At 60.0% G+C, this 20,871-nt stretch overlaps 1 protein-coding gene across 1 annotated transcript; it reads left to right on the forward strand.

Annotated features, from left to right (window-relative positions):
* The first annotated feature begins 2,210 nt into the window (after positions 1-2,210).
* On the forward strand, positions 2,211-19,934 carry INKA2 (inka box actin regulator 2). Its single transcript, XM_004473605.4, has 2 exons — positions 2,211-2,422; positions 14,492-19,934. The coding sequence occupies exons 1-2, from the start codon at positions 2,387-2,389 to the stop codon at positions 15,332-15,334; spliced, it is 879 nt and encodes a 292-aa protein (XP_004473662.2). The 5' UTR covers positions 2,211-2,386; the 3' UTR covers positions 15,335-19,934.
* Positions 19,935-20,871: the final 937 nt, after the last annotated feature.

Raw genomic sequence — 20,871 nt, forward strand, 5'->3', positions numbered from 1 at the left:
AAGATGAAGGACTTGTGCAAGGTCATCCTGTGTTGCCCACTGCGCAGACAACCTGACCACCTAGTCCAGGAGATCAGCCTGCCTCCCTTGGAGGTTTTGCTATAGCCAGCTCTTAACTTCCAAAAGGATTCCAGCCCCTGAGCTCTCAGGGACAGAAAAAGCTAGGGCTTGAATTTGACCGAGGACAGTTTCAACCACAGATCCACAAACGTGCCCTCCGCGCCTCCTTCCAGCAGCCACTGTGCCCAGCGCTGGAGCTGGAACAATGAGCAACCCAAGAGCCTTGCGGTGGAGGGACCATTTTGCAGCGATTCTTCTTTAAGGGTCCCCCTGTGGACTACATGGTCTCTGTTTCGTGTAATCCCAGAGGATTCAACTCCAGAACTGGGTTCAGTTGGGCTAGAAACCAGGGTCCTGTCCTTGGGGGATGGCCTTGGTCGGAACACCGTGAGGGTCCCGAGGAAAGGGGCTTCTTGGAGAATCCTGCCTCGCAACTGCAGGAAAGCTGGAGGGCCGGGCGGAGCGCCATCTGGGGGCGCAGGAGGCGGGGCGCCGGGTGCGGGCTCAGAGGAAAGGTCGTCTGGTGCTTTCCTGGAGGCGGGGCGTAGAGATGCAGGATGTGGGTTCCGAGAGAGGCCGCAGAGGTGAGGGCTTCGGCCTCGGCTCTGCCCCGTGTGTCCATCTCCTTTTCCTCTTCTCCAGCCTTGGGCTACCACTGCCCAGCTTCGCCCATAGGGGACACCCAGGAATGAAAGGTCCACTGGCCAGTTCAACTGGACTTGAAAAGTTTTCATTTCTAGAAATATTCCTTCATATCCTCCCGCTCTCTCTCCCGCCTTGGCCTTCATTCCTTCTCTTCCTCCCTCTCCTGCCCTTTCCCCTCCCCTTCCCTCTTCATCTTTCTCTGCTAACACAGATCCGAGTCCCGCAGCGCCTGGGTTCCCTCTTTCGCCTTCTCTCGCGTCCTGGGTTCTGTTTCCAGTTCTGGGTGGGCCAGGCTGCCCCACGCAGAGACCCCAAATCCTGCCTAGAGCAAACTTTCCCCCTTAAACTACCTTGAAATAACACGTCGCTAATTGTCTTAATTACTCTCCAGCTCTGCGACACCCCCGGCGGGGCCTGGCCGGGCGGCGCGGAGCCTGCGCGCGTGGAGGGCACAGCAGGCCCCATGGGCGCGGAGGGCAGGGCGGCGCGGCGGGGGACGCGCTCCGCTGCGGGGAGCGCCCGGCTGGCCTGCGGCCCCTCTCGTCCAAGGCATCCCCGCACTCCGGAGCCCGGCTGGAGCGCGCACACCTGAGGAGCTCGGGCCGTATCCGCTGAATAGACTCAGAACATCCTCCAGTTCCCCTAACCGAACAGTTTGGGCGCTTTTAGAAAAAGCCAGCGTGGGAAAACGGCCGTAGGAGGCGCGGGAGAGAAGGTTCCGCTCCCCCGCAGCCTGCCTCCCAATGGACAGCAGACGCGTCCCGTTACCCCTTTTTACATCCTCGTGAAGCATCGCTCCCCGAAAGAACCTTCTTTATTTTCTTCACCTTAGGTCTCATCTTCTCCCTCCCCCACCCCCCATGGAAGTTCTTAGGAGCCGAGAGCTTGCCAATCTCAGGCAGTAACCGCGGACCCACAACCGCGTCGGGCGCGCAGCTGACCGCGCGTGGCTTTGTGTTGGGTGAACGCGCCGGGCCGCGGCGCCCTGCAGGGTGAGGGGACCGGGAGGATCCTGCACCCGGAGAGGGGGAGCCACGCCCCCAGAGGGCCCTTTGGAAGCGAGCGCCCCTTCTAAGAGGCTTCTGCGGGGGAGTCGGGAGCGGTGCGCCTTCCCCCGGTCAGAGTTTGGGAAAGCGGGTTGACATTAAGGCCACTCCAGAGTCACTGATCGGGTTTCACGCCTTCGCTAAGATCGCTCACTGCCCGGCCTCCGCGCGGGGACCTGTGCCCTCCCCGTGACGCACCGCGGACCAGCCCGTTGGGGGCGGTGGCGGGGCCTGGCGCACCGAGCCCCGCCGCGCTGCGCTGCACCGCGCGTCCCGGGCCAGGCCCCCAGGCGCCGCGGCCGCGGAGCAGACCCCAGGGCGGGGGCCTCCCGCGGCCGTCCGGCCCGCACCCCCGCACGGCTCTTCTCATTGGCTGGAGACGGGCCCCCTGGGTCCTCATTGGCTGTCCCACTTTTCCCTCCGCCTCCGGCGCGGAGCGCGCGGGGAGCGGCCGCGGGAAGCAGCGCGAGGTGCCGGCGGGTGGGCAGGGGCTCGGCTCTGGGCTGCGGGACGCGCGCGGCGCAGAGGCCAGGCCCCGGCCCGGCGCGGGTTTTCCGGGGAGCCGATTGCCCCCAGCGGGGGACTCTCGTGGAGCCAGCCCAGGCCGCGGGCGCGTGAGAGCGGAGAGCAGGGACATGGACTGCTATTTGCGTCGCCTCAAGCAGGAGCTGGTAAGAGCCGCGCTGGCGCCGGGCACGGGCGGGGGCTGCTCCGCCCCGACCGGTAGCTGGCCCTGCCCGGGTTCCCGGGAGTGGAAGCGTGCGCGGGGCCGAGAGGAAGCCCGCGGGAAAGGAGAGCGGGGACCCGCGGACAGAGGGCCGGGGCCACGAGGCAACTTCGAGCAGATATTTGTAGTGGGAGTAAGACAAACAGGTACAAGTGACATACCCGGCGAGAGAGAGAAAAAGCCAGACCGAGGCTGAATGGCAGAGCAGCCGAGTGAGAAAAGAGGGTGCACCCGGAGACGTGCAGACCCACAGAGTGAGACTCAGAGCTGACACACGCAAAAAAACAAAAACAGGAAAAAAAAGCGGGAGCGACCGAGCCAGGCAGCGGACGGGTCGTGCCATGGAGGGCATCGAGGGCGCGGGCGGGCGGGCAGGAGCAGGGTGCGGAGGCCGGGACCCACCCCGGGGCAGGAGGTCAGCCGGGGACCGCTCGAGAGGAGCTGGCACCGCCCGGGGCCCCCGCCTCTGCCGGGCTCGGCGGAGCTGGCGCGGCGGCGGGGGCAGGCTTGGCCGGCTGTGTGCCCGGGCTTGCCTGCCAGCAGGGAGGGAGCCGGGGCTGGCAGCTGTGGCGGCGGGGGAGGGCCCTGCGGGAGGAGGGGCGCCGCCTGGCAGAGCGCGCGCGAGCGGCGGAGGCCCCGCCAGATGTCAGGTCTGGGCTCGGCGAGCGCGGACAGAGCGCGCGGAGGCCGCGGGGTGCAGGCGCTGGGGGAAGGAGCTTGGGGGGCGGGCGGGGGGCGGCTGGGGTGGAATCCCCGAGGTCGGGGACGAGGGGGCCGGCTAAAGCTGTTAGCGGTTCGCGGGATATTGACAGGGGAGGGCCGGGTGGATTCTCACCGCCTTCATATCCCAACCGCCGTCCACATGCCACCACCCGAATCCAGACGCGTTTTATGTACCGCACCCCCTCCCCGCACTGCCCGGCCCTCCCCGTCAGCCAGCGCTCTCCCGGGCCTGCCTCTGCTCCGGCTTTGGGGCCCTTCTAGTTTGTCTCTCTGGGAGCCGATCTCTTTTCTATCTCACTTTTCTCCCCTCCTCGTTCTTCTTACTTTTCAGAGCCAGGGCCCCCAGGCTCACAGCAGCAGAGCCGGATCCAGGAGGTGCCAGGCCCTGGCTCCCCAGATTCCATGACAGCTGCTCCCACTCCTGCCCGCAAACCCCCCGCCCTTGCCGGCTGCGGAGGGAACTTGGCAGCTGTGTCCGGGGCCAGCTTTAGGGGGAGGGGCTGGGCTCGGAGCCGCAGGTGTTCTCGCTGAGGGGTCCTGGCGCCTCCTGTCCTCCCCAGGCCAGGGCCTGCCCTTCTTGGGCCAGTGGTCCTGTCTCTGGTCCTTCAGAAGCCCTTTCCGTGTTGACAGTCAGATGCGGAAGTTACCGGCCCAGAGCAATGCTCCTTTGATGAGAAACAGAAGGGTCCCCACTGCTGCTCCCCTGAACCCCTGCCGCGCCTTCCCACGCTTCCCGTGCCAGTCTAGGGCGGCCGGCCTCAGCCTGCACACACGCCCTTCTGACCTTCCCCAGTCCTGTGTCCAGTACCAGAAAGAAAGATCAAGGTCACGGCAGATAATGTCTGAGGTCCAACGCCCATGCTGAGACAAGAATCTAATAGAATCCTCCCCCTTTCTGCTTGGAATCGGGGACCACACCACCCACCTCAGGATCTGCCTTAATAGAGGGTTTGTGGGTGTTCCTGGCATGGGCTCCGAATTTTCAAATCCTACTGATTTGCATTTTTTTTTTACAGCACCCTAGGTGGGAGGTGGTAAGGGGAGGAAGACAGTCTGTGAATGTCAGGAGAATAAAAAAGGCAAACAGGAGTCTGCACTGAGCTGCGCTCCAGAACTTGATTTGTACACTCTCCTGCCAGGGACTGGAGCCCCCAGCCCCCGGCAGGAGGAAGGGGAGAAGCTGAAGTCACCAAAGTCCCCATTAGCTTTCATTTGGCCCTTTGTCTGAGCAGCTTCAGCCTTTGACTCTCTTGGAGAGGAAGCCAAATGCCTGGCCTGGGGCCCAGAATGACACTCGGATGGGAGAGCTCTGCACCCCCCCCCCCCCCCGGGGCTCCGCCCCCTCCCCAGTGCTCAGAGATGAGACAGAGCAGAGTGGCAGGCAGAACTATTCGTTTCCCTTGCTTCTGACACCGCAGTCTAATACTTAGGCAGTTGAGTCAAATCTCAGTGCCTCGGTTTCCCCCGTGGGAGCAAAGGGGAAAGTAGAGCTGAATTAGCCTACAGTCGGCCCTTTGAACTGAACTCAGTGTTAACTTGGCTGTGGCTGGGACAGGAATGCACTGACTCATTTTCTACCCTAGGTCTGCAGCGCATGTAGGAAAGGCAAACAGTCATGCCGTGATAGGAACTGGGGGGCTTTTGCCTGCAGGTGGGGCATCCCCAGCAGGACCTCCTTGCCACCGGGAGGACCCTGGCTTTACCCTCAGTTGGCGCGACCCAGGAATGGCACTCGTGTAACGCTAGTCGAGTTCTGCCTTGGTTTATTCCTCCAATCTCCCTCCGAGAAGCCTATGTCCCGCAGCCACCGTGGGATAAAACAGCCAAAAAGGAAACACTAACGGGTTGTGCGATTCTTCGCTAAGGGTGTCCTGCGCTCCCCTCCTGCAGCCTAGCCCTGACCTTGTCCCAGAAAACCCAGACGAGAAGCGTCTGTTCCTGAAAACGCAACTCACAGCATTTCCCAGTTTCCTAATGCAGAAACTATGCAGGGGGTTGCAAGTGGGTTGGGGGATCCTGGCTGGCCTGGGGGCGTCTAGAGAGATGGCCCTTTCCGCCTGCCTGGAAAGGGGAGGAGATCGAGTTTCAGGGAAGAACCGTGGCAAGAGAAGGAGCAGCAGCTGACGGCACTTCTTCACTGAGATGAGAGGTCAGGGCCAGGACGGCTCAGCGGGGAACACATCTCCTCCAGCCCCCAAAGAGGGGCCCTGCCCGACCCCCAGGCCTGGAGACCGGCTGTTCCTTACACACGGCTCCCTCGGGGGCTCCCGACAAATGGGGTGGACACAGGCCCACAGAAGCAGCAGCTGTAAGGCGCTCCCAGGGCGTGCCTCCTGCGCTCAGACCACCGTGGAGCCGACAGAGTGCACGAAGGCGGAGGGATCGGGGCTGGTGAAGTGCAGCCAGGCTGGGAGGTCTTCCTGGAGGAGGGGGAGGTTGGAGGAGGTCGTCTCCTGGAACATCAGCCTGCTGAGGCGTGGGGAAGCAGAAGAGGGACTTCTCTCAGGCTCAGGAAGGTCCTCCTAGGACAGCCTCCTCCAGCTGTTCCTGGGGGGCAATTCTCTGGCCTCTAGTAGCCGCAAGTTCAAGAAGTTCTGGCAGACGGGGAAGGACCAGGGCCTAGCGGCAAACTAGGCAGGAGTAGAGAAGGAAATATCTTTTTAAGAAGATAACGGTTTTTACAAAGGTGCTTGTAGTGTGGTCTTCCTTGATATTTAAAGCTAGGGGGAAGAGGACCTTGAGATAAGTTAGACAATGTGGTGTGGGAAGTGGGAAGACCCTGGAGTATGGGATCTGGGGGTCAAACAGACTCGAGCTCAAATCCTGGCTCTGTGTGTCCCTGGCACATTACTTACTTAACCTCTCTGTGCCTTGGTTTTCACATCTCTAACATGTTTGTTTGTTTTTTAACACAGCAATTGTGAAGAATAGATGACAATGTACATGAAGTACCTTCCCACACATAATTCCTTAATGCATAACACCATGCCGGAAGTATAGGCACTTGGCAAACTCTCGAGGATGGATTGATCGGACTGGTTTGCCCAAGAGTCATTCGTTCACAGAACACATTGAGTTCATACCATGTTCAAGGCTCTTTACCAGGCACTGTGTTTGCAAACATAAGGACACAGAGAACCAGTCTTCAGGGGAGAGCAGGGAGCACACGTGGCTCAAGCAGTTGAGCGCCCACCTCCCACATGGGAGGTCCTGGCTTCAGTCCCTGATGTCCCCGAAAGAAAAAACAACAGGCAACAAGCAAAAAACAACGAGCAGACAATGAGCAAAATCATTGAGAGCAAACAACGAGCGGACAGATGAGGGAGCTGTCTTGGAGGGGGGGAAGCGGGGAGAGCACAGTGATACCATTTACTGCCGTTAACACTTAATCAATATGCCAGGCGTGTAATGTATTACGTCTTCAAATTGCTGAAGCAACAGTTAGAGGGAGGTACTTTCACTGTCTCCTGTTTTTTGTTTTGTGTTTTCTTTGAGGTCCCAGGGTAGCTATTGAACCTGTGACCTCGTGTGTGAGAAGCCAGTGCTCAACCACTGAGCCACACCGGCTCCCCAATATTCTCCGTTTTTTCAAGTGAGAAAACAGAGACATGGGGAGGTGAAGTGAATTGGCCAGCGTCCCAGCGCTAGGACACACACCAGCCCGGCTGGCGGCAGAGCTTCGGCTCTTACCCAGTACACGTGAGCAGACCTCCACTATAGACGTGGGATAAAGGCCACACGAGAGGGACCGAGTCAGTGCTCTTAGGAGAAAACACCTCCACCTGGCGGGTCAGGGAGAGCTTTGTGGGAGAGGCAGCATTTGAGCTAGACCTTGGCAGACCAGCACAGGGGGAAAAGAGCGTTCTTGGCAGACGCCAGGAAGCCTGCGCAAAGGCCCAGAGGCTGAAGTGTGGTGGCAACAGGCGATGACTCTCCAGCCGGGATGTGTGAAGACGTGGAGTTTGGCTAGAAACTGGGGTCATCGTAAGGAAATCGTGGGCAAGAGGGCAGAGAGCCACGGAGAGCAGACCCTGGGGAGGCCGTGAACGCCACGCCCAGGAGTCTGGCCTTGTGGTCAGCGCTGGAGAGCAGATGAGCAGAGCCGGGCCCTGAGGCTCGGGGGCCGTGGTGGGAATAGGAGATCTGAGACAGGGGGATGAGTTTGAAGTTTATTACAAGTCCAGGGAGGAGAGTGTGAGACCTGAACTAGAAAGGGCATGAGGAGGGTAATGTCTCTCTTTTATTATTATGATAACATATATACAATATAAAATTTCCCATTTAGCCACTTTCCAGTGCACAGTTCAGTGGCAAGGACTGCATTCACAACGTTGTGCTGCCGTCACCACCATCCATGACCAAACGTCTCCGTAATCCCAACCAGCCACTCTGCCCTTACAGAGCAGAAACTCCCCATTCCGTCTCCCGCCCCCGGGAACCCATGATCAACATTCTGTCTCTGTGAATTTGCGTAGTCTAGTTATTTCATCCAAGATCTCACAATGTTTGTCCTTTTACGTCTGGCTTATTTTCACTCCACATGCTGTCCTCAGGGCTCATCCATGCTGTAGCATGTATCGGAGCTTCATTCCTTTCTACGGTTGAATAACGTTTCATGAATATGTGTAGACCACATTGTGTTTATCCATTCATCTTTCGATGGACACAGGTTGCTTCCACCCTTTGGCTAGTGTGAATAATGCTGCCATGAACGTTCGTGTGTGACCACCTGTTAGAGTCCTTTTTCAGTTCTTTGGGGTACATGCCTTAGGGTGGGGTTGCCAGGTCATATGGTAATTTTGTTTAAATTTTTGAGGAATTCCGGATAGAAGGCCACTCCTTGAGGTCCCTGGGTGTTCAGTGAATTTGGCTGCCTGGCTGCAGTGAAGAGGAATTAAAGGTGGAAAGAGGGAGAAGGGTGGGGCCCAGAGGTCTTGGTTTGGAGACAAGCTCCCCAAAGAGGTGAGACAGGGCCCCCCTCACCATCTCTCTGCCTCTCGCCTGAGATGGCTGAGTTGGAGAAGTGGTCTCATCCATTTCACACCCCTCACTTCCTCTTTCTTTCCCCTCCTCTCCCCCACAGCTCTTGGCACAGTTTTCACTTCACCTTCCTGTTGAAGTTTCAGCCAAGAGCAGGCCCTGTGAAGGCCCCTATTCACTGAGCTGGAGAATGGGCCACTTGGCAAAAGCAGGGCTTTTCCCATTTCCGGCCCTGAGCGTCCTCTTAGCTTCCAGAAGGTCTGAAAGGAACTGTGTGGGGATCTTGTGAGTAATGGGGCAGAAGGGGGGGACGGGAAGCGAGGCAGGGCACACTGCCAGGGCCGTGGGCAAAGCTGGAGCCTGTGTCAAAGGCTTCTGGCTGAGCTGGAGGAGGGCGTGAGATGGGTGGATGGAGGGCACAGCTGTGGGATCAGTCAGAGGCCTGGGGGAGGGGCTGGGAAGGGGGCCGAGGACGCTGGTGTCACACTTTCTCATCCCCACCACTCCCACCCCACAAAGAGCCCGGTGAGTGCCAAGGGGGAGGGGCCATCCGTGGAGAGCGGCTCCCCCACCGCCCTCCGGAGGGCTCAGGGCCCGAGAGGCAGGAGGACGGGGTCTGGCTTCCCAAGGGCATCTTCCTCCCCGCCGCCCAGACAGGCAGGTCCTCTTCTCTGTACAGAGGATTCAGCGCAGAGAAGCCTTCAAGGGCAAGGACTTGAATTGGGTCTTGGAGCTCCTCAGGAGGATGACCTCATGCTCTTCCTCCCCCAGATGATGATAATTGCCCTTTGTACTCCCCGCCCATTACCCTAAGGAACAGCGCCCTGAGGCCGTGATGAAATGGAAAGCCCACTGGCCTGGGGGACCCACGCCTCCCACCTGTAAGCCCCAGGACCTCAGGAGCAGAGCTGTGTTCCCGCTGGTGGCCCTGAGCTGAGGTTGGGCCACACGCAGATGAGACCCTTTTAGTCTCACAGGTGTGCATTTGCGTGGTGGCCGTCTATTTCGGGCAAGTGGTACACGTTTCATGCGAGTTCCTACGCCAAGGCAATTATTTCTCTAGACAGCAAAGCCAACTAAAACAGGAACTAGTAGACTAGATTATATGTCGATATGGCGAAACTCGTGGAGGAAGTCCGGGAAGGAATCATGTCTGGGCAACACTGAGGAAGAAGATGAACCTCTCAGATTCCTAATCCAGAAAGTGATCGCGGGGCTCAGGGAGGGCAGTGTAGAGGAAAGGACAAGTGCTGCACACACGTATTTTACAGGTTCAGAACCGAGGCACGGAAAGGTTGGGTGCCCTGCCCAGCATCAGGTGGCCAAGCTGGTTGTCAGCTGGGATTCCAAGCCAGGGCTCCTAACCAGTGTGAGGTCTTTACCGAGACCAGAGGTGGCCGGTTGCCATCAGCCCAGGTCCATCAGCGCCAGGGAACCCGGCGCCGGTTTAAACTGCAGCGGGGCTGGACTTTGACGTGGAGAAAATTTTTGGAATGACACATGCAAGGCTTAGGAGACGCTGGGGGTGGGAGATGGGCTGGGCTCGCGAGGGAGCAGTGTCCCGTGCTGGCCAGAAGGGGGGTGAGAAGATGGGACACAGCTTTTCTCGGGAGAGAGGGGCTGGGATGCGCCTCTCAGGGCGCCGTGGGTCAGTGGTGGAGCAGGTTAGCTGCGAGCTCTGTGGGCCTGTGTGACTCATGGGGGGTGGGGAGCGGGAAAGGAAGGGGGCTGTTAGCTCCCCCCTCGGGGGAAATCAGAACCAGTTGACAGCGGACTTGGCCCAGTGGTTAGGGTGTCCGTCCAGCACATGGGAGGTCCGTGGTTCAAACCCCGGGTCTCCTTGACCCGTGTGGAGCTGGCCCGTGTGCAGTGCTGATGCGTGCAAGGAGTACTGCGCCATGCAGGAGTGTCCCCCATGTAGGGGAGCCCCACGTGCAAGGAGTGTGCCCCATAGGGAGAGCCGCCCAGCGCGAAAGAAAGTGCAGCCTGCCCAGGAATGGCGCCGCCCACACGAAGAGCTGACACAGCAAGATGACGCAACAAAAAGAAACACAGATTCCGGTGCGGCTGACAACAGAAGCGGACAAAGACAACGTGGCAAATGGATACAGAGAACAGACAACCGGGGTGGGGTGGGGGGGAAGGGAGAGAAATAAATGAATAAATCTTAAAAAAAAAAAAAAAAAGAACCAGTGACACCCTCATAGGACTTCTTCAGCTGCCCCCTGGAGGCGCAGGAGCTGGTTCCTGGCCTGAGGAAGAAACCTGAGGCTCTGAGGCCCCGCGGAGGAAACCAGAGAGGAGCTCGGATCAGGAGCCTGGCGGCAGCTGCGGGCCTGCACATCTAGCTCAGGCTTAGCCCTTCTCTGCTGGCCCCTCTCCTTTGCTTCCCACCCCACGCTGCCCCTTCTTTTCCCTCTTGGCTTCCTCAGGCGAGAGGAGCCCTGGGATCTGAGAAAGTCCCACGCTCCCCGGAGGAGAACAGCCTGCCCTCCGGCTCCTTTCTCCTCCGTGACATCATTGCCCCTGGGGTTGGGAAAGGCTGTCCTGCCGGCCCCTTCCGGTCACAGCCAGCTGCCGCTCCCACCGCCCCCACCCGCATTTCCCCGGGGCCTCCAGCTTCCCACCACCCCGCTTCCTTCTGGTCTCATTCCTCTCCAGCTGCTTCTGCCTTCGGCTGGGTTGACTGGGCTCTGCCTAGGGTGGACAAGAGGGTGCTGGTGGCTCCCCAATCCTTCCCTCCCCTCTCCCCTGGGTGGGTGGGGCTGGGGGAGAAGGGACGGGACAGTCAGGCGTGGAAAATGGAATTCTGTCCTACTCTGGGGTAGGTTTTCCTGAGGAAGAAATGTTCTGGAAGCATGAAAGGAAGTCTTCAATTGAGATAACGGCCCAAACTTACCTAGTGCTTATCTGGTGTCTAATATCTAGCCAAGCAGATATACGCACTATCTCACCTCAACTGCAGAACTGCCAGATGAGGCAGGAGCTATTCCCATTCTGAAGATTGGAGAAACTGAAAACCGAGTCTAAGTAACCTGCCTAGATCACACAGCTCCTAAGTGACAGACCCGGGATTTGAACCCTGCTTATTTGTCTCCAGAATCCAAGATCTTACTCAATGCAAAACCTTGTTTTCCATAGGAGTGCAATTGCAGCTCTCGTTGGTGTAAATGGGGCCTCTGTTTTATGGACAGCCCTGAATTCCTGCATACCCACACATTCCTTCTCACGGGAACCCTACAAAATGTCAGCTTTGTTCCTTAAGGATTCTTCCACACTGGAAGAGCTTGAGTGGGGTCACTTCACCCTCCCACTGCCTCTGACCTGGACGGCGCTCGGCCTTGTGGCAGGATGCCTGCCCGCTCGGACTCCTCACCTCCGGGGGAAATGGAACCTGGGGGCCCCGCCCCGACTCTCTCCCTCCGTGGGGAGTTACTGCCCGCGGGCGGCAGAGAGCGGGCAGGGATGATTGGCGGTATTCAGTGGCACTCAAAATATGTCTTGTAGCAAGTACCAGGGCTAGCCAGGGCCTGGGGAGACAGAATGATGTTTAGGTCTCGGCCGCCGCAGCTGGTCGACACTCAGTGAATCTTTGGTGTGTGACTGAGCGGGTGGAGGTGCAGACGCGTGCGGGAGAGCCGGACCGCGGCAGGGTGCAGCCAGAATCCCGGGAGGGGTCCCACCTAAGGAGGGAGCACAGGGAGCACAGGGGGCTGGTGGAGGGAACAGGGATACATCTGGGGTGTGAGGTTGGAATTGAGTCTCTGCGTCTTTGCAGCAGGACGAGGAGCCTGGCTTTTACTCTCCGGCCAGTGCAGAGCGTCCGAGCGGCGAGGGGCGCGGTGGGACGTGCGCTGGGAAGATGGACGGGGCCCTCGTGTTTCTGACGTCAGGGCTGCCTTCTAGGAGGCTTCGGTCAGCATCCAAGGCAACGGAAAGGAAGAGGCGGGACATGGGGGAAGGAAGGACCCAACACTGCCCGTGGTTCAGGGGGACAGGCATGAGGGGACTGAGCGAAGGAGCGGGAAGGGCCTCTGAGGTCCCAGGCTGGGGCCACAGGGAAGTGGTACTGGGGGCGGTGGGAGGCAGAAGGAGCGCAGCAGCTTGCCAGGAAGAGCGATGACAGAGCTTGGGGCCTCGAGTCTCTGCTCTCGGTCAGACCAGCTGCAGCCGAGGAAGGAAGGAAGGAAGGAAGGGCTCAGGAAGGCAGAGGCCACTGAGTCCGCAGCCAGGGCCCACCCGCAAGCGCGGCCGCCCCCAGGCCGCGTGCCCCTTGCTGCTGGTGCGCGCTTGCCCAGGCAGGCTGCCGAGCCCCAGGGCTGCCAGGGGTCAACCCACCACTTCTCCTTGCCCTGTCTGGGGGAAGTGCACCAGCAGGGGCAGCCTTGCCTCCTGGGGACAGTTTGGTCTCCCACTGTCCCTTAGCGCTGCTGGCTCAAGACCCCGGCCAGCTCGCCATGCCCACCGGGTTGGCAGGAGAGGATCTGACACAGACGCTCATGGGGGGCGGCTTCCAGTCCAGCCCTGCAAGCCTCGGGGGCCGGCCCCTCCAGTGCCTCGGGGCTTAGCTCTGTGCGTTAGACAAGCCTTGCTGGTAAGATGATCCCACGAGTGGGGGGCGGGGCAGGACTTAGGCCACAGATGGTCGCCGCACACAGGGTTTGCTGTTGGTAACTTGAGCAGGATCCAGGAAAGAAGCCGGTGGAGACCGCGGCAGCTCGAGCCCAGGGAATAGGGCGCTGGTGAATGTTATCAGCCCACCCGCCTCCAAACTCGGCCCTCGCCCAAGTCAGGCTCTCAGCCCCTTCCAGCTGGCACCGGGGACCCGGGCACCCACAGAAGGGCTGGGAGGATCGGCCCCCGGGGTCCCCAGTCTGGCTTGGCCAAGGCAGCAGAACCATTTGGGCAGAGAAGGCGGGAAGAGGGCTGGAGCCAAGCGGGAGGCCAGCTGAGGGAGGACAGGTGTTGGCGGAGAGGCGGGCTGGGACGCGCTGGGCAGGGCTTTCCAGCAAACAGGAATTTCCTGGCCCCCGAACCTCTCCTGGACCAGCCGGATGTGAGCACACTGACAGGGAACCCAGGTTTCCCCTTTCTCCTGGGGCGCCCGAGCCTCTCCGTGCATCGGCTGTCCCCTGGCCCCTTCTCCTCGCCCTGTAGGGCACGGGGCAGTCGTAAAGCCCAGCTCCCCACCCGGCCGTCTCCAGGCAGTGTTTGTGGCCGGGAATGTGGCCTTGAGGGGGGACAGACCAGTGCTGAGTCCCCGCTCCCTGGCCTGTGGGACCTTAGACAAGTTACTGCACCCCTCTAGCCATGGTTCTGTGGGAGCAGTTTTACAGCATCATAGGGTTGTTCTTAACTGAAGATGAAATAAGACGATGTGCAAAGAACAACTAGAACGATTCCTGCTGCACAGTAAATGCTGGCAAATTGTTACTGCCTTCACCATCATCATCATCATCTTGGGGCAGCTCAGGGGAAGGAGGGGACACAGGCACAGAGAAGGACAAGGATGGCCACCACTGCTTTGTACACCCTCAGACTGATCTAGCCTCCACCACCTCTTTCTATTATTTGTGTAACTGCGGGCAAGTTACTTTTGTGCGTCAGTTTTCTCACCTGTAAAATGGGAACAGAAATAGTCATCGGTACCTCAGAGTAGTTGTGAAGATTAAAGAAATCAATATAGACTAATATAGATTAGTTGGTTATATACCTGTTTGCTTAGGAGCATGTCTGCCCCAGATAGTTAGCTGCCATTAATAATCCTTTTTTTAAAAAAAGACTTATTTTATTTATTTCTGCCCCTCCCCCACCGTTGTTGTTTGCACTTGCTGTCTGCTCATCTTCTTTTTTAGGGGGCATCGGGAATTGAAGCGGGAACCTCCCATGTGGGAGGGAGGTGCCCATTCACCTGAGCCACATCCACTCCGTTTGCTGGGTCTTCCATTGTGTTTTCTTGCTGTGTCATTTCATTGCGTCATGGTGTTGTGTCAGCTCACCATGCCAACCCAGTGTGTCAGCTCGCTGTCCTGCTCATCTTTAGGAGACACTGGGAACCGAACCCGGGACCTCCCATGTGATAGGCCGGTGCCCAACTGCTTGAGCCATATCCGTTTCCCAATAGTAGAGTCTTTGTCCAGCAGAGCAGTGTTAAGATTCCTCCCCTCCCAGCACTGATCCGCACTGTTCTAGGCAGTACAGAGGCGGGGCCACAACACCTCTGGAGATGTGTGTTTAGGGGTCTGGGCCCAGGTCAGCGAGCCCCCTGCCCGCCAGGGCTCACCGGCCCGTGCTTCTCTCTGCCCTGCAGGTGTCCATGAAGGAGGTGGGAGATGGCTTGCAGGATCAGATGAACTGCATGATGGGCGCGCTGCAAGAACTGAAGCTCCTGCAGGTGCAGACAGCCCTGGAGCAGCTGGAGATCTCTGCAGGGGGTCCTGCCCCGGGCTGCCCCGAGAGCCCCCGGACACAGCCCAGGCCACCGCCTCGATGGGAGGGCGGCAGAGGCCCGCTGCGGCCGATGGCCGGCGCTCCCTCTAGCCAGCTCCCGCTGGGCAGCGGCGCCAAGTTCCCGCACCACGGGAGGGCCTGCGGGACGGGCCTGGGCGCCCAGCCCGGGACGCAGCCGCCAGCGCACCCGGGCGGGGGCCGGCCGGGGCCGGAGCAGGTGGAACCGGACGACTGGACCTCCACGCTGATGTCCCGCGGCCGCAACCGGCAGCCCCTGGTGCTGGGGGACAACGTCTTTGCGGATCTGGTGGGCAACTGGCTGGACTTGCCGGAACTGGAGAAGGCCGGGGAGAAGGGCGAGCCTGGGGAGGGCAGCGAGCCCCAGGGGGAGAAGGGCCGGCCCCGCGAGCTGGGCCGCAGGTTCGCCCTGACGGCGAACATCTTCCGGAAGTTCCTGCGGAGTGTGCGGCCTGACCGCGACCGGCTGCTGAAGGAGAAGCCGGGCTGGGCGACGCCCCTGGCCCCCGAGCCCCGCGCCGGGCGCTCCCAGAAGGTCAAGAAGCGCAGCCATTCCAAGGGCTCTGGACAGTCCTTCCCAGGCCCTGGGGAGCCCCGAGGACGGGACCAGCCCTCCCCGAGTCGCCCCAAGGCCCTGGAGCCCGCGCCCTCCGGCTTTGATATTAACACGGCTGTTTGGGTCTGACTCCTAGAGGCAGCAGGTGGACTGAACCTGGGAGAGCCAAGTCCCAGGGCTGGTCCCACGGGGAGGGGGCAGGACCAGGTGACTGTCAAAAGGCCAACTCCAAGTTCCTTTTCCACCCCCGGAAGAGGTGGGGGGGGGGGGGCGGGAAAAGCCCCTCATCTCCAAGCAAGAGTTCTTGTGCGGGGCTGCCAGGCTGGGCATGGGAGCGGCTGGCGCAGGGGCTGGGTGTGCGTGAGGTAAGGACTGGGGGGGCGTGTGTCTGCGTGTGTCTCTCTGTGTGTGGTGTCCTCACTCGGGCTGGAGGACCACAGAGGAGGGGGAGGGAGATGACACCAGGGAAGCCCTGCCCACGAGGTCCTCAGCTGAGCATCCTGCGTGGAAGACGGCATCGGGGCTCAGGGGCCCCAGTAAAGAGCTCTGACCCTATACCCATTTGCCTCCCTGGCCAGGCAGTGCTCGGGGCCGGGGTCCCGCAGCCCACCCTCCCGGGAGGCAGAGGAGCAGGGAAGCACATCCCAGCCCACCCTCTGGGAGGTCAGCCCTTCCCTGGACCCGGAGCACGGGGCTGGCTGAGGGGTGCGTGGGGAAGCCCCGGATGCTCCTTAGAGTCTTCCCTGAAGATCAGGGGCAGTTATGGCACTGGCGACGCACCTGCCGCTTCTGGAAGCCCTTTCGTCACCCACGGGTACGTGGGCAAGTAAGGCAGGCAGCCCATTTCCCAGATGAGGAAACAAGCAAGTGCTGCTGTTTGTCCAGGATGGCATGGTGGGAAAGAAGAGGGAGGTTGGCGTGGAGAAGGGGGGCCCTGGGGCCACGCCCCCCCCCCACCCCCCAGCTGTCCTTGGGACCCCACCCAGGACTCGAGGGCCAGCAGACTGGCCTGCGAGGCGAGTACGCGCTAAGGAGACATCCCCGCTCCCTTTTAGAACCTCCGGCTCCCTAGGCCGCCCCCTCCTCACCCGGGGGCTGCGCTCAGACTCTACGGCTTTTCTAAAGCTCTTCTGGGCACGTGGCCGGGAGAGGCGCCGCCGCACAGATCAAGGGGCGGCCCCGGGAAGCTGCCAGCCACGTCCCTCCCGCTCCTCTCCTCTGAGAACAAGGCGATGCGGGTCCCTGTTTGGGTCGAGTGCGCCGGGGAGGGCAGGCCCCCTCTTGTCCCGCTGCTCTCCCCTCAGCCTGACAGGGTGTGACAGCTGCAGTTAGAAGCGAGGTGCCTTCGTGGCTTCACTCAGCCTTAGGAGCAAGTTAGAGAAGAAAAAGCCAGAACAGGAAAGGCTCTTCTTCCAGCATCCTGGACCCCCCGGGGGGGGGGGGGGGAGAGGGAGGGAAGGGGCTTAGCGCGAGCAGCTCCCCAGCTCGGGGAGGGGGTGGGAGACGCAGCCGCAGGGGATAGGGTCACTTGCAATTCCCACACAGTCAGTTTTGGGTGGCAGAAGCTACCCAAGGAAAAGGATGCTAATATTTTTGTACACCCACTACTTGCCAGTCTGGGGCACACCTCATTCAGTCTTCAGAATGACCCTAGACCTGTTCAAAATAAATGGAGGCTCTTAGAGGCCACGTAAGCCATCCAGGATCAGTCCTAGCAAACCAAGAACTTGGATTTGAACCAGGAGGCCCCCAAACCCCTGGCCTCGCCTCCACTTCTCTTCCTGGAGTTTGCCAACTGAGCCAGCCCTTTCTGCAGAGCAAGCCTTTGTGTCTCCCCTGCCCCAGGACTCTTTTGGCTGGTGCGGGATCCTCTTTCCATCCGCCAATACAGGCTGATTCCTGGAGGAGGGAGCCACTGGCCTGCAGGTGGCAGAGATGCCATCCAGCAAGCCCCTGAGACGGCACCACCTCTGAGTCTGGAAGGATTCCGCAGGAAACCAGCTCACTGCTTGGCCGTGCATCTGCGATCCATCTGTTTTGTGTACTGGTCCCAGTGGTTCAGATCAGTAGAACCCCTCCCAGTGCCAGGCATTGCATTGGGAACCAAGAACAGCGGTGACGACCCAGCTCCTGACTTCAAAGGGTCCAGCGGAAAAGACAGAGCGGGCCCAGCCCACCGGTCAGGCAGAAGGGAGCCGTTGGAATGAAAATTTGCACCAGTACAAAACAATTGGGAAGTGACATTGGCTGCCAACATAATTTCCAGGTGCCAGGCATCCTCCTTACCTTTGTATTTCCTTCTCACCACACCCGCAAGTGGTTACTGTTGCTCTTATTTTACAGAGTAAAATAGGGTAGGCTCAGAGAAGCTAAGCAGTTTCTCCAAGATCACACAGTGGCAAAGCTGGGAATGAAACACCAACAAACTGATTTCCAGTCTTAGGCTTTTCCCACTACCCCACAAGTTGTCCATATATGCTCCAAAGCCAAATCAAAAGGAGTTCCAAAATCTGGGTAATACATGGAAGGCTGACGGTCTGGTGGGGGCATTTAGCCTGGATCTCGCCAGGGCCCATGGGCCTCCCCACCCACTATGTCATGCTTTGTTAATGAAAGGTTACGGCCATTCATTCATTCCAACCCACCCCCCCGAGAATTTTCACTTTTCCCTCCCCTTCTGGCTTCCCGCTGAGGCAGTGATGGAGACTGTATTTATTTTATTGCCGCTGAGAAAAGAGGCGAATGGGAATGCCTGGGCTGAAGCGATGCCGGGGAGTGTAGGCGGGGCTAGGCAGAGGGAGCAGCGAGCGTGGGGGAGGAGGTAGTGGAAGTAAGCGGAGAGAAACTGACAGCTTAATTCTGCCCTTGGGGCTCATTTTATGGTTAATTAGGACATGCAGATGAGCTGGAAGCTCGTTGAATCCTCTCCCTGGCATGCGCTGGCCCCACACCTGGCACACCTCCCTGGCAGGTAAGGCGCTCCCCGACCCGCCTGGCATCTGCTCGGAGCCCCACCTGCTTCTCTGTGGCCCCGTGGCCGGAGCGTGCCTGTGGATGCCCCAGCCACGAGCGGGAGCTGGAGGAAGAGTCCCCGCCGGCCACGGCTGGCGGGACCTGCCCTCCTTGCCTTTCTCTTTCCAACCATTTGGACCTGAGACCTCTCACTCCTGGAGGGCACAGATTCCCCTGCACCCCAGGATGATCTCTGAGCCCCACCTTGAGCTGAGGTCTTGAGCTCTGCCCCCACCGCCTGTCCACCCTCTCGGGGAGCTCCTCCAGCTTCCAAGTCACCCCAGCATTCCCTACAGGTTCTGGATCTTTGGGCAGCAGGGGCCTGCCTCCAGCTTCTCCAGAACAGCAGTCCATCTGCCTCAGGACGCCCCCCCACCATCGTACACCTTCCACCCACCCCCACCCCACTGTCCCCCCCAGGGCAGGCCAGGCACTTCTGCCAGCACCAATGTATGCGTACTGAACTTAGAATCAGGGAGACAGGATATAAGACCTAAATGCTGTCACTGTAAGCTTGAGCATGTTGCTTGACCTCTCTGAGCCTCGTTTTTCTCATCTGTAAAATGGGGATACCACAGGGCTGCTGGGAACTTTAAAGGACACAGTGCCTCTCAGGGGCAAGCAGCAGCCTCTCCATCTACACCGGATTCCCTGCTTGCCGCTTACCATGTGAGCCACGGCCAAAACACCCAACGTCCTTTCTTGAGCCAAGCCTTGGTCTCCTCTTTAACTGGATTCTAGTAAGGATCAGAGAAGGCAATCGGTATGGGCATGTTTTTTACAGTGTAAAATATTACCCAGATGGGCTGTTATTTTCCAAATGACTGATCATTTACACTTCTCGGTGAAGGGCTGGTAGGTGTGTGGGGAGGGATGTGGAGAAGGGCAGCAGCAGGGCTGAGCTGGAGAAAGGCTGCCAGCAGCCCCCACTGCTTCACGATCTGCTCCGGGGCACTGCCACCCCCTCCGGCACCCCAGTCAACTCCTAAGCCCTCAAGTTTCTGGCAAGGAAGGAGGAGCTGAACAAGCCGGGTCCTGCTGGTTTTGAGAAGAATCAGCCTGTCGGGCCCACACCTCTCCCTTCTCCCTGCCACTCCCTCAGCCTCAGGACTGCCTCCTGAGGGGTGGGCTGCTTTGCTGAAGCTGGACCCTCAAGAGCAGTCCTGGGCTCAGGTTGGTGCTGCCAGAGGCAAGGGAGCAGGAAGGCACAGCAGACCGCCGGCAGAAGGGGCAGGGGCTGGGGGCTGGAACCTCAGGCTGAGGGTCAGGGCTGCTATCAGGCTGTCCCCTGCCTGCCTTTTGCCTCCCCTTCCCAACTCTTAGTACAAATAGGATGGGGAAGCAGATGTGGCTGAAATGACTGGGCACCCGCCTACCACAGGGAGGTCCCAGCTTCGGTTCCTCGAGCCTCCTAAAGAATACGAGCAAGACAGCGAGCTGACGTCACGGGCTGGCACGGCGAGATGACAACAAGATGATGCAATGAGGAGACACAACGAAGAAACACAATGAGAGACACAACAAGCAGGGAGCGGAGGTGGCTCAAGCGGTTGGGCGCCTCCCTCCACATGGAAGGTCCCAGGTTCAGTTCCTGGTGCCTCCTAAAAAAAAAAGACACAGAGAGCAGACAGTGAGTTCAACCGACGAGCAGGGGAGTGGGGGGGGGGGGGGGAGAAAATGAATCAATAAAATAAATCTTTTAAAAAAAGAAAACAAATAGGATGAAGAAGCCTCTCTCCCAGACTCTCTCTGAACTTGACAGAGGACTGATTTCCTGCCCCTCTCCCTGGATCCTTCATGCTCCTCCACCCTCCACTTCCGAGCCCTGGGTATCCAGCCCCAAATTCTGGAACACACATGCAAAAAAAAGACGTCACGAGGAAGTCGGCCCAGCCACTGTCCCCAGATGTCCTCCTTCTCATCTGGCCCTGGAGCCCTCTCTCCTTCCTCTAACCCTCCCCCCCTTCTCTGGAGCGTCCCCTCGAAGCATCTCTGGTCAGAGAGAAGCTGCTGAGGAGCAGTGAGGGAGGGGCACCCCGGGGCTCCTTCCAGAACGGAGCGTGCGGTGATCATCATCCTGCAAGGGGGCAGAAAATCACCTCTCCCTTCCCCTGCCTCCGGGCCAGGCCGGGTTCCGGGCCGTGAATCCCGGTGCCCTCTTTCTGTCCCTCTGGGCGTGTCTCTCCACCACGCCCCAAATTATCGCCCCTTTCCAGGAGCAGAGGTGTCTCTGCCGACAGCGGCCTCCCGCGCGCGGGCAGCTCCCACGCGGCGCTCCCTCCTCTCCCCTGCACGCCCCGGGCTGTGCGCCCCGGCCCCTGCCGCCGCCGCCGCGCTGACAGCTGTCCCCCACTCCCCTCCGGCTGGCGCGGGACCAGCTCGGGCGCGGCAGGTGCTGCCCGCGCCACCCAGTCGGAGGCTGCTCCCGGGGTGCTGGCGCAGGGAGGAAGCGGGGCTCCTCCAGGGGCGCGGGGTGCTTTCTCGCCTCCCTGCTCTGCACGTGTTCCCGCCCCGGGGCCTTCCCTGCCCTGCCCCGGTTCTTCGCCCTCGGCTCCTCCTCCTGCGCCCAGGCTGAGGCGTGTAGCCGCGAGGAAGGGCGGCCTCGGGGCCGCACGGGCCGGGCGCGGGCCTGCCTGCGGGCTCCTCGGGCTCCG

This window comes from Dasypus novemcinctus, chromosome 9 (genome assembly GCF_030445035.2).
Source record: "Dasypus novemcinctus isolate mDasNov1 chromosome 9, mDasNov1.1.hap2, whole genome shotgun sequence".
Lineage (NCBI taxonomy): Eukaryota > Metazoa > Chordata > Mammalia > Cingulata > Dasypodidae > Dasypus > Dasypus novemcinctus.

Coding starts and splice junctions, on each gene's coding strand:
- INKA2 (XM_004473605.4), top strand. CDS start 2,387: ATGGACTGCTATTTGCGTCGCCTCAAGCAGGAGCTG. Junction 2,423..14,491: donor GTCGCCTCAAGCAGGAGCTG/GTAAGAGCCGCG, acceptor TCTGCCCTGCAG/GTGTCCATGAAGGAGGTGGG.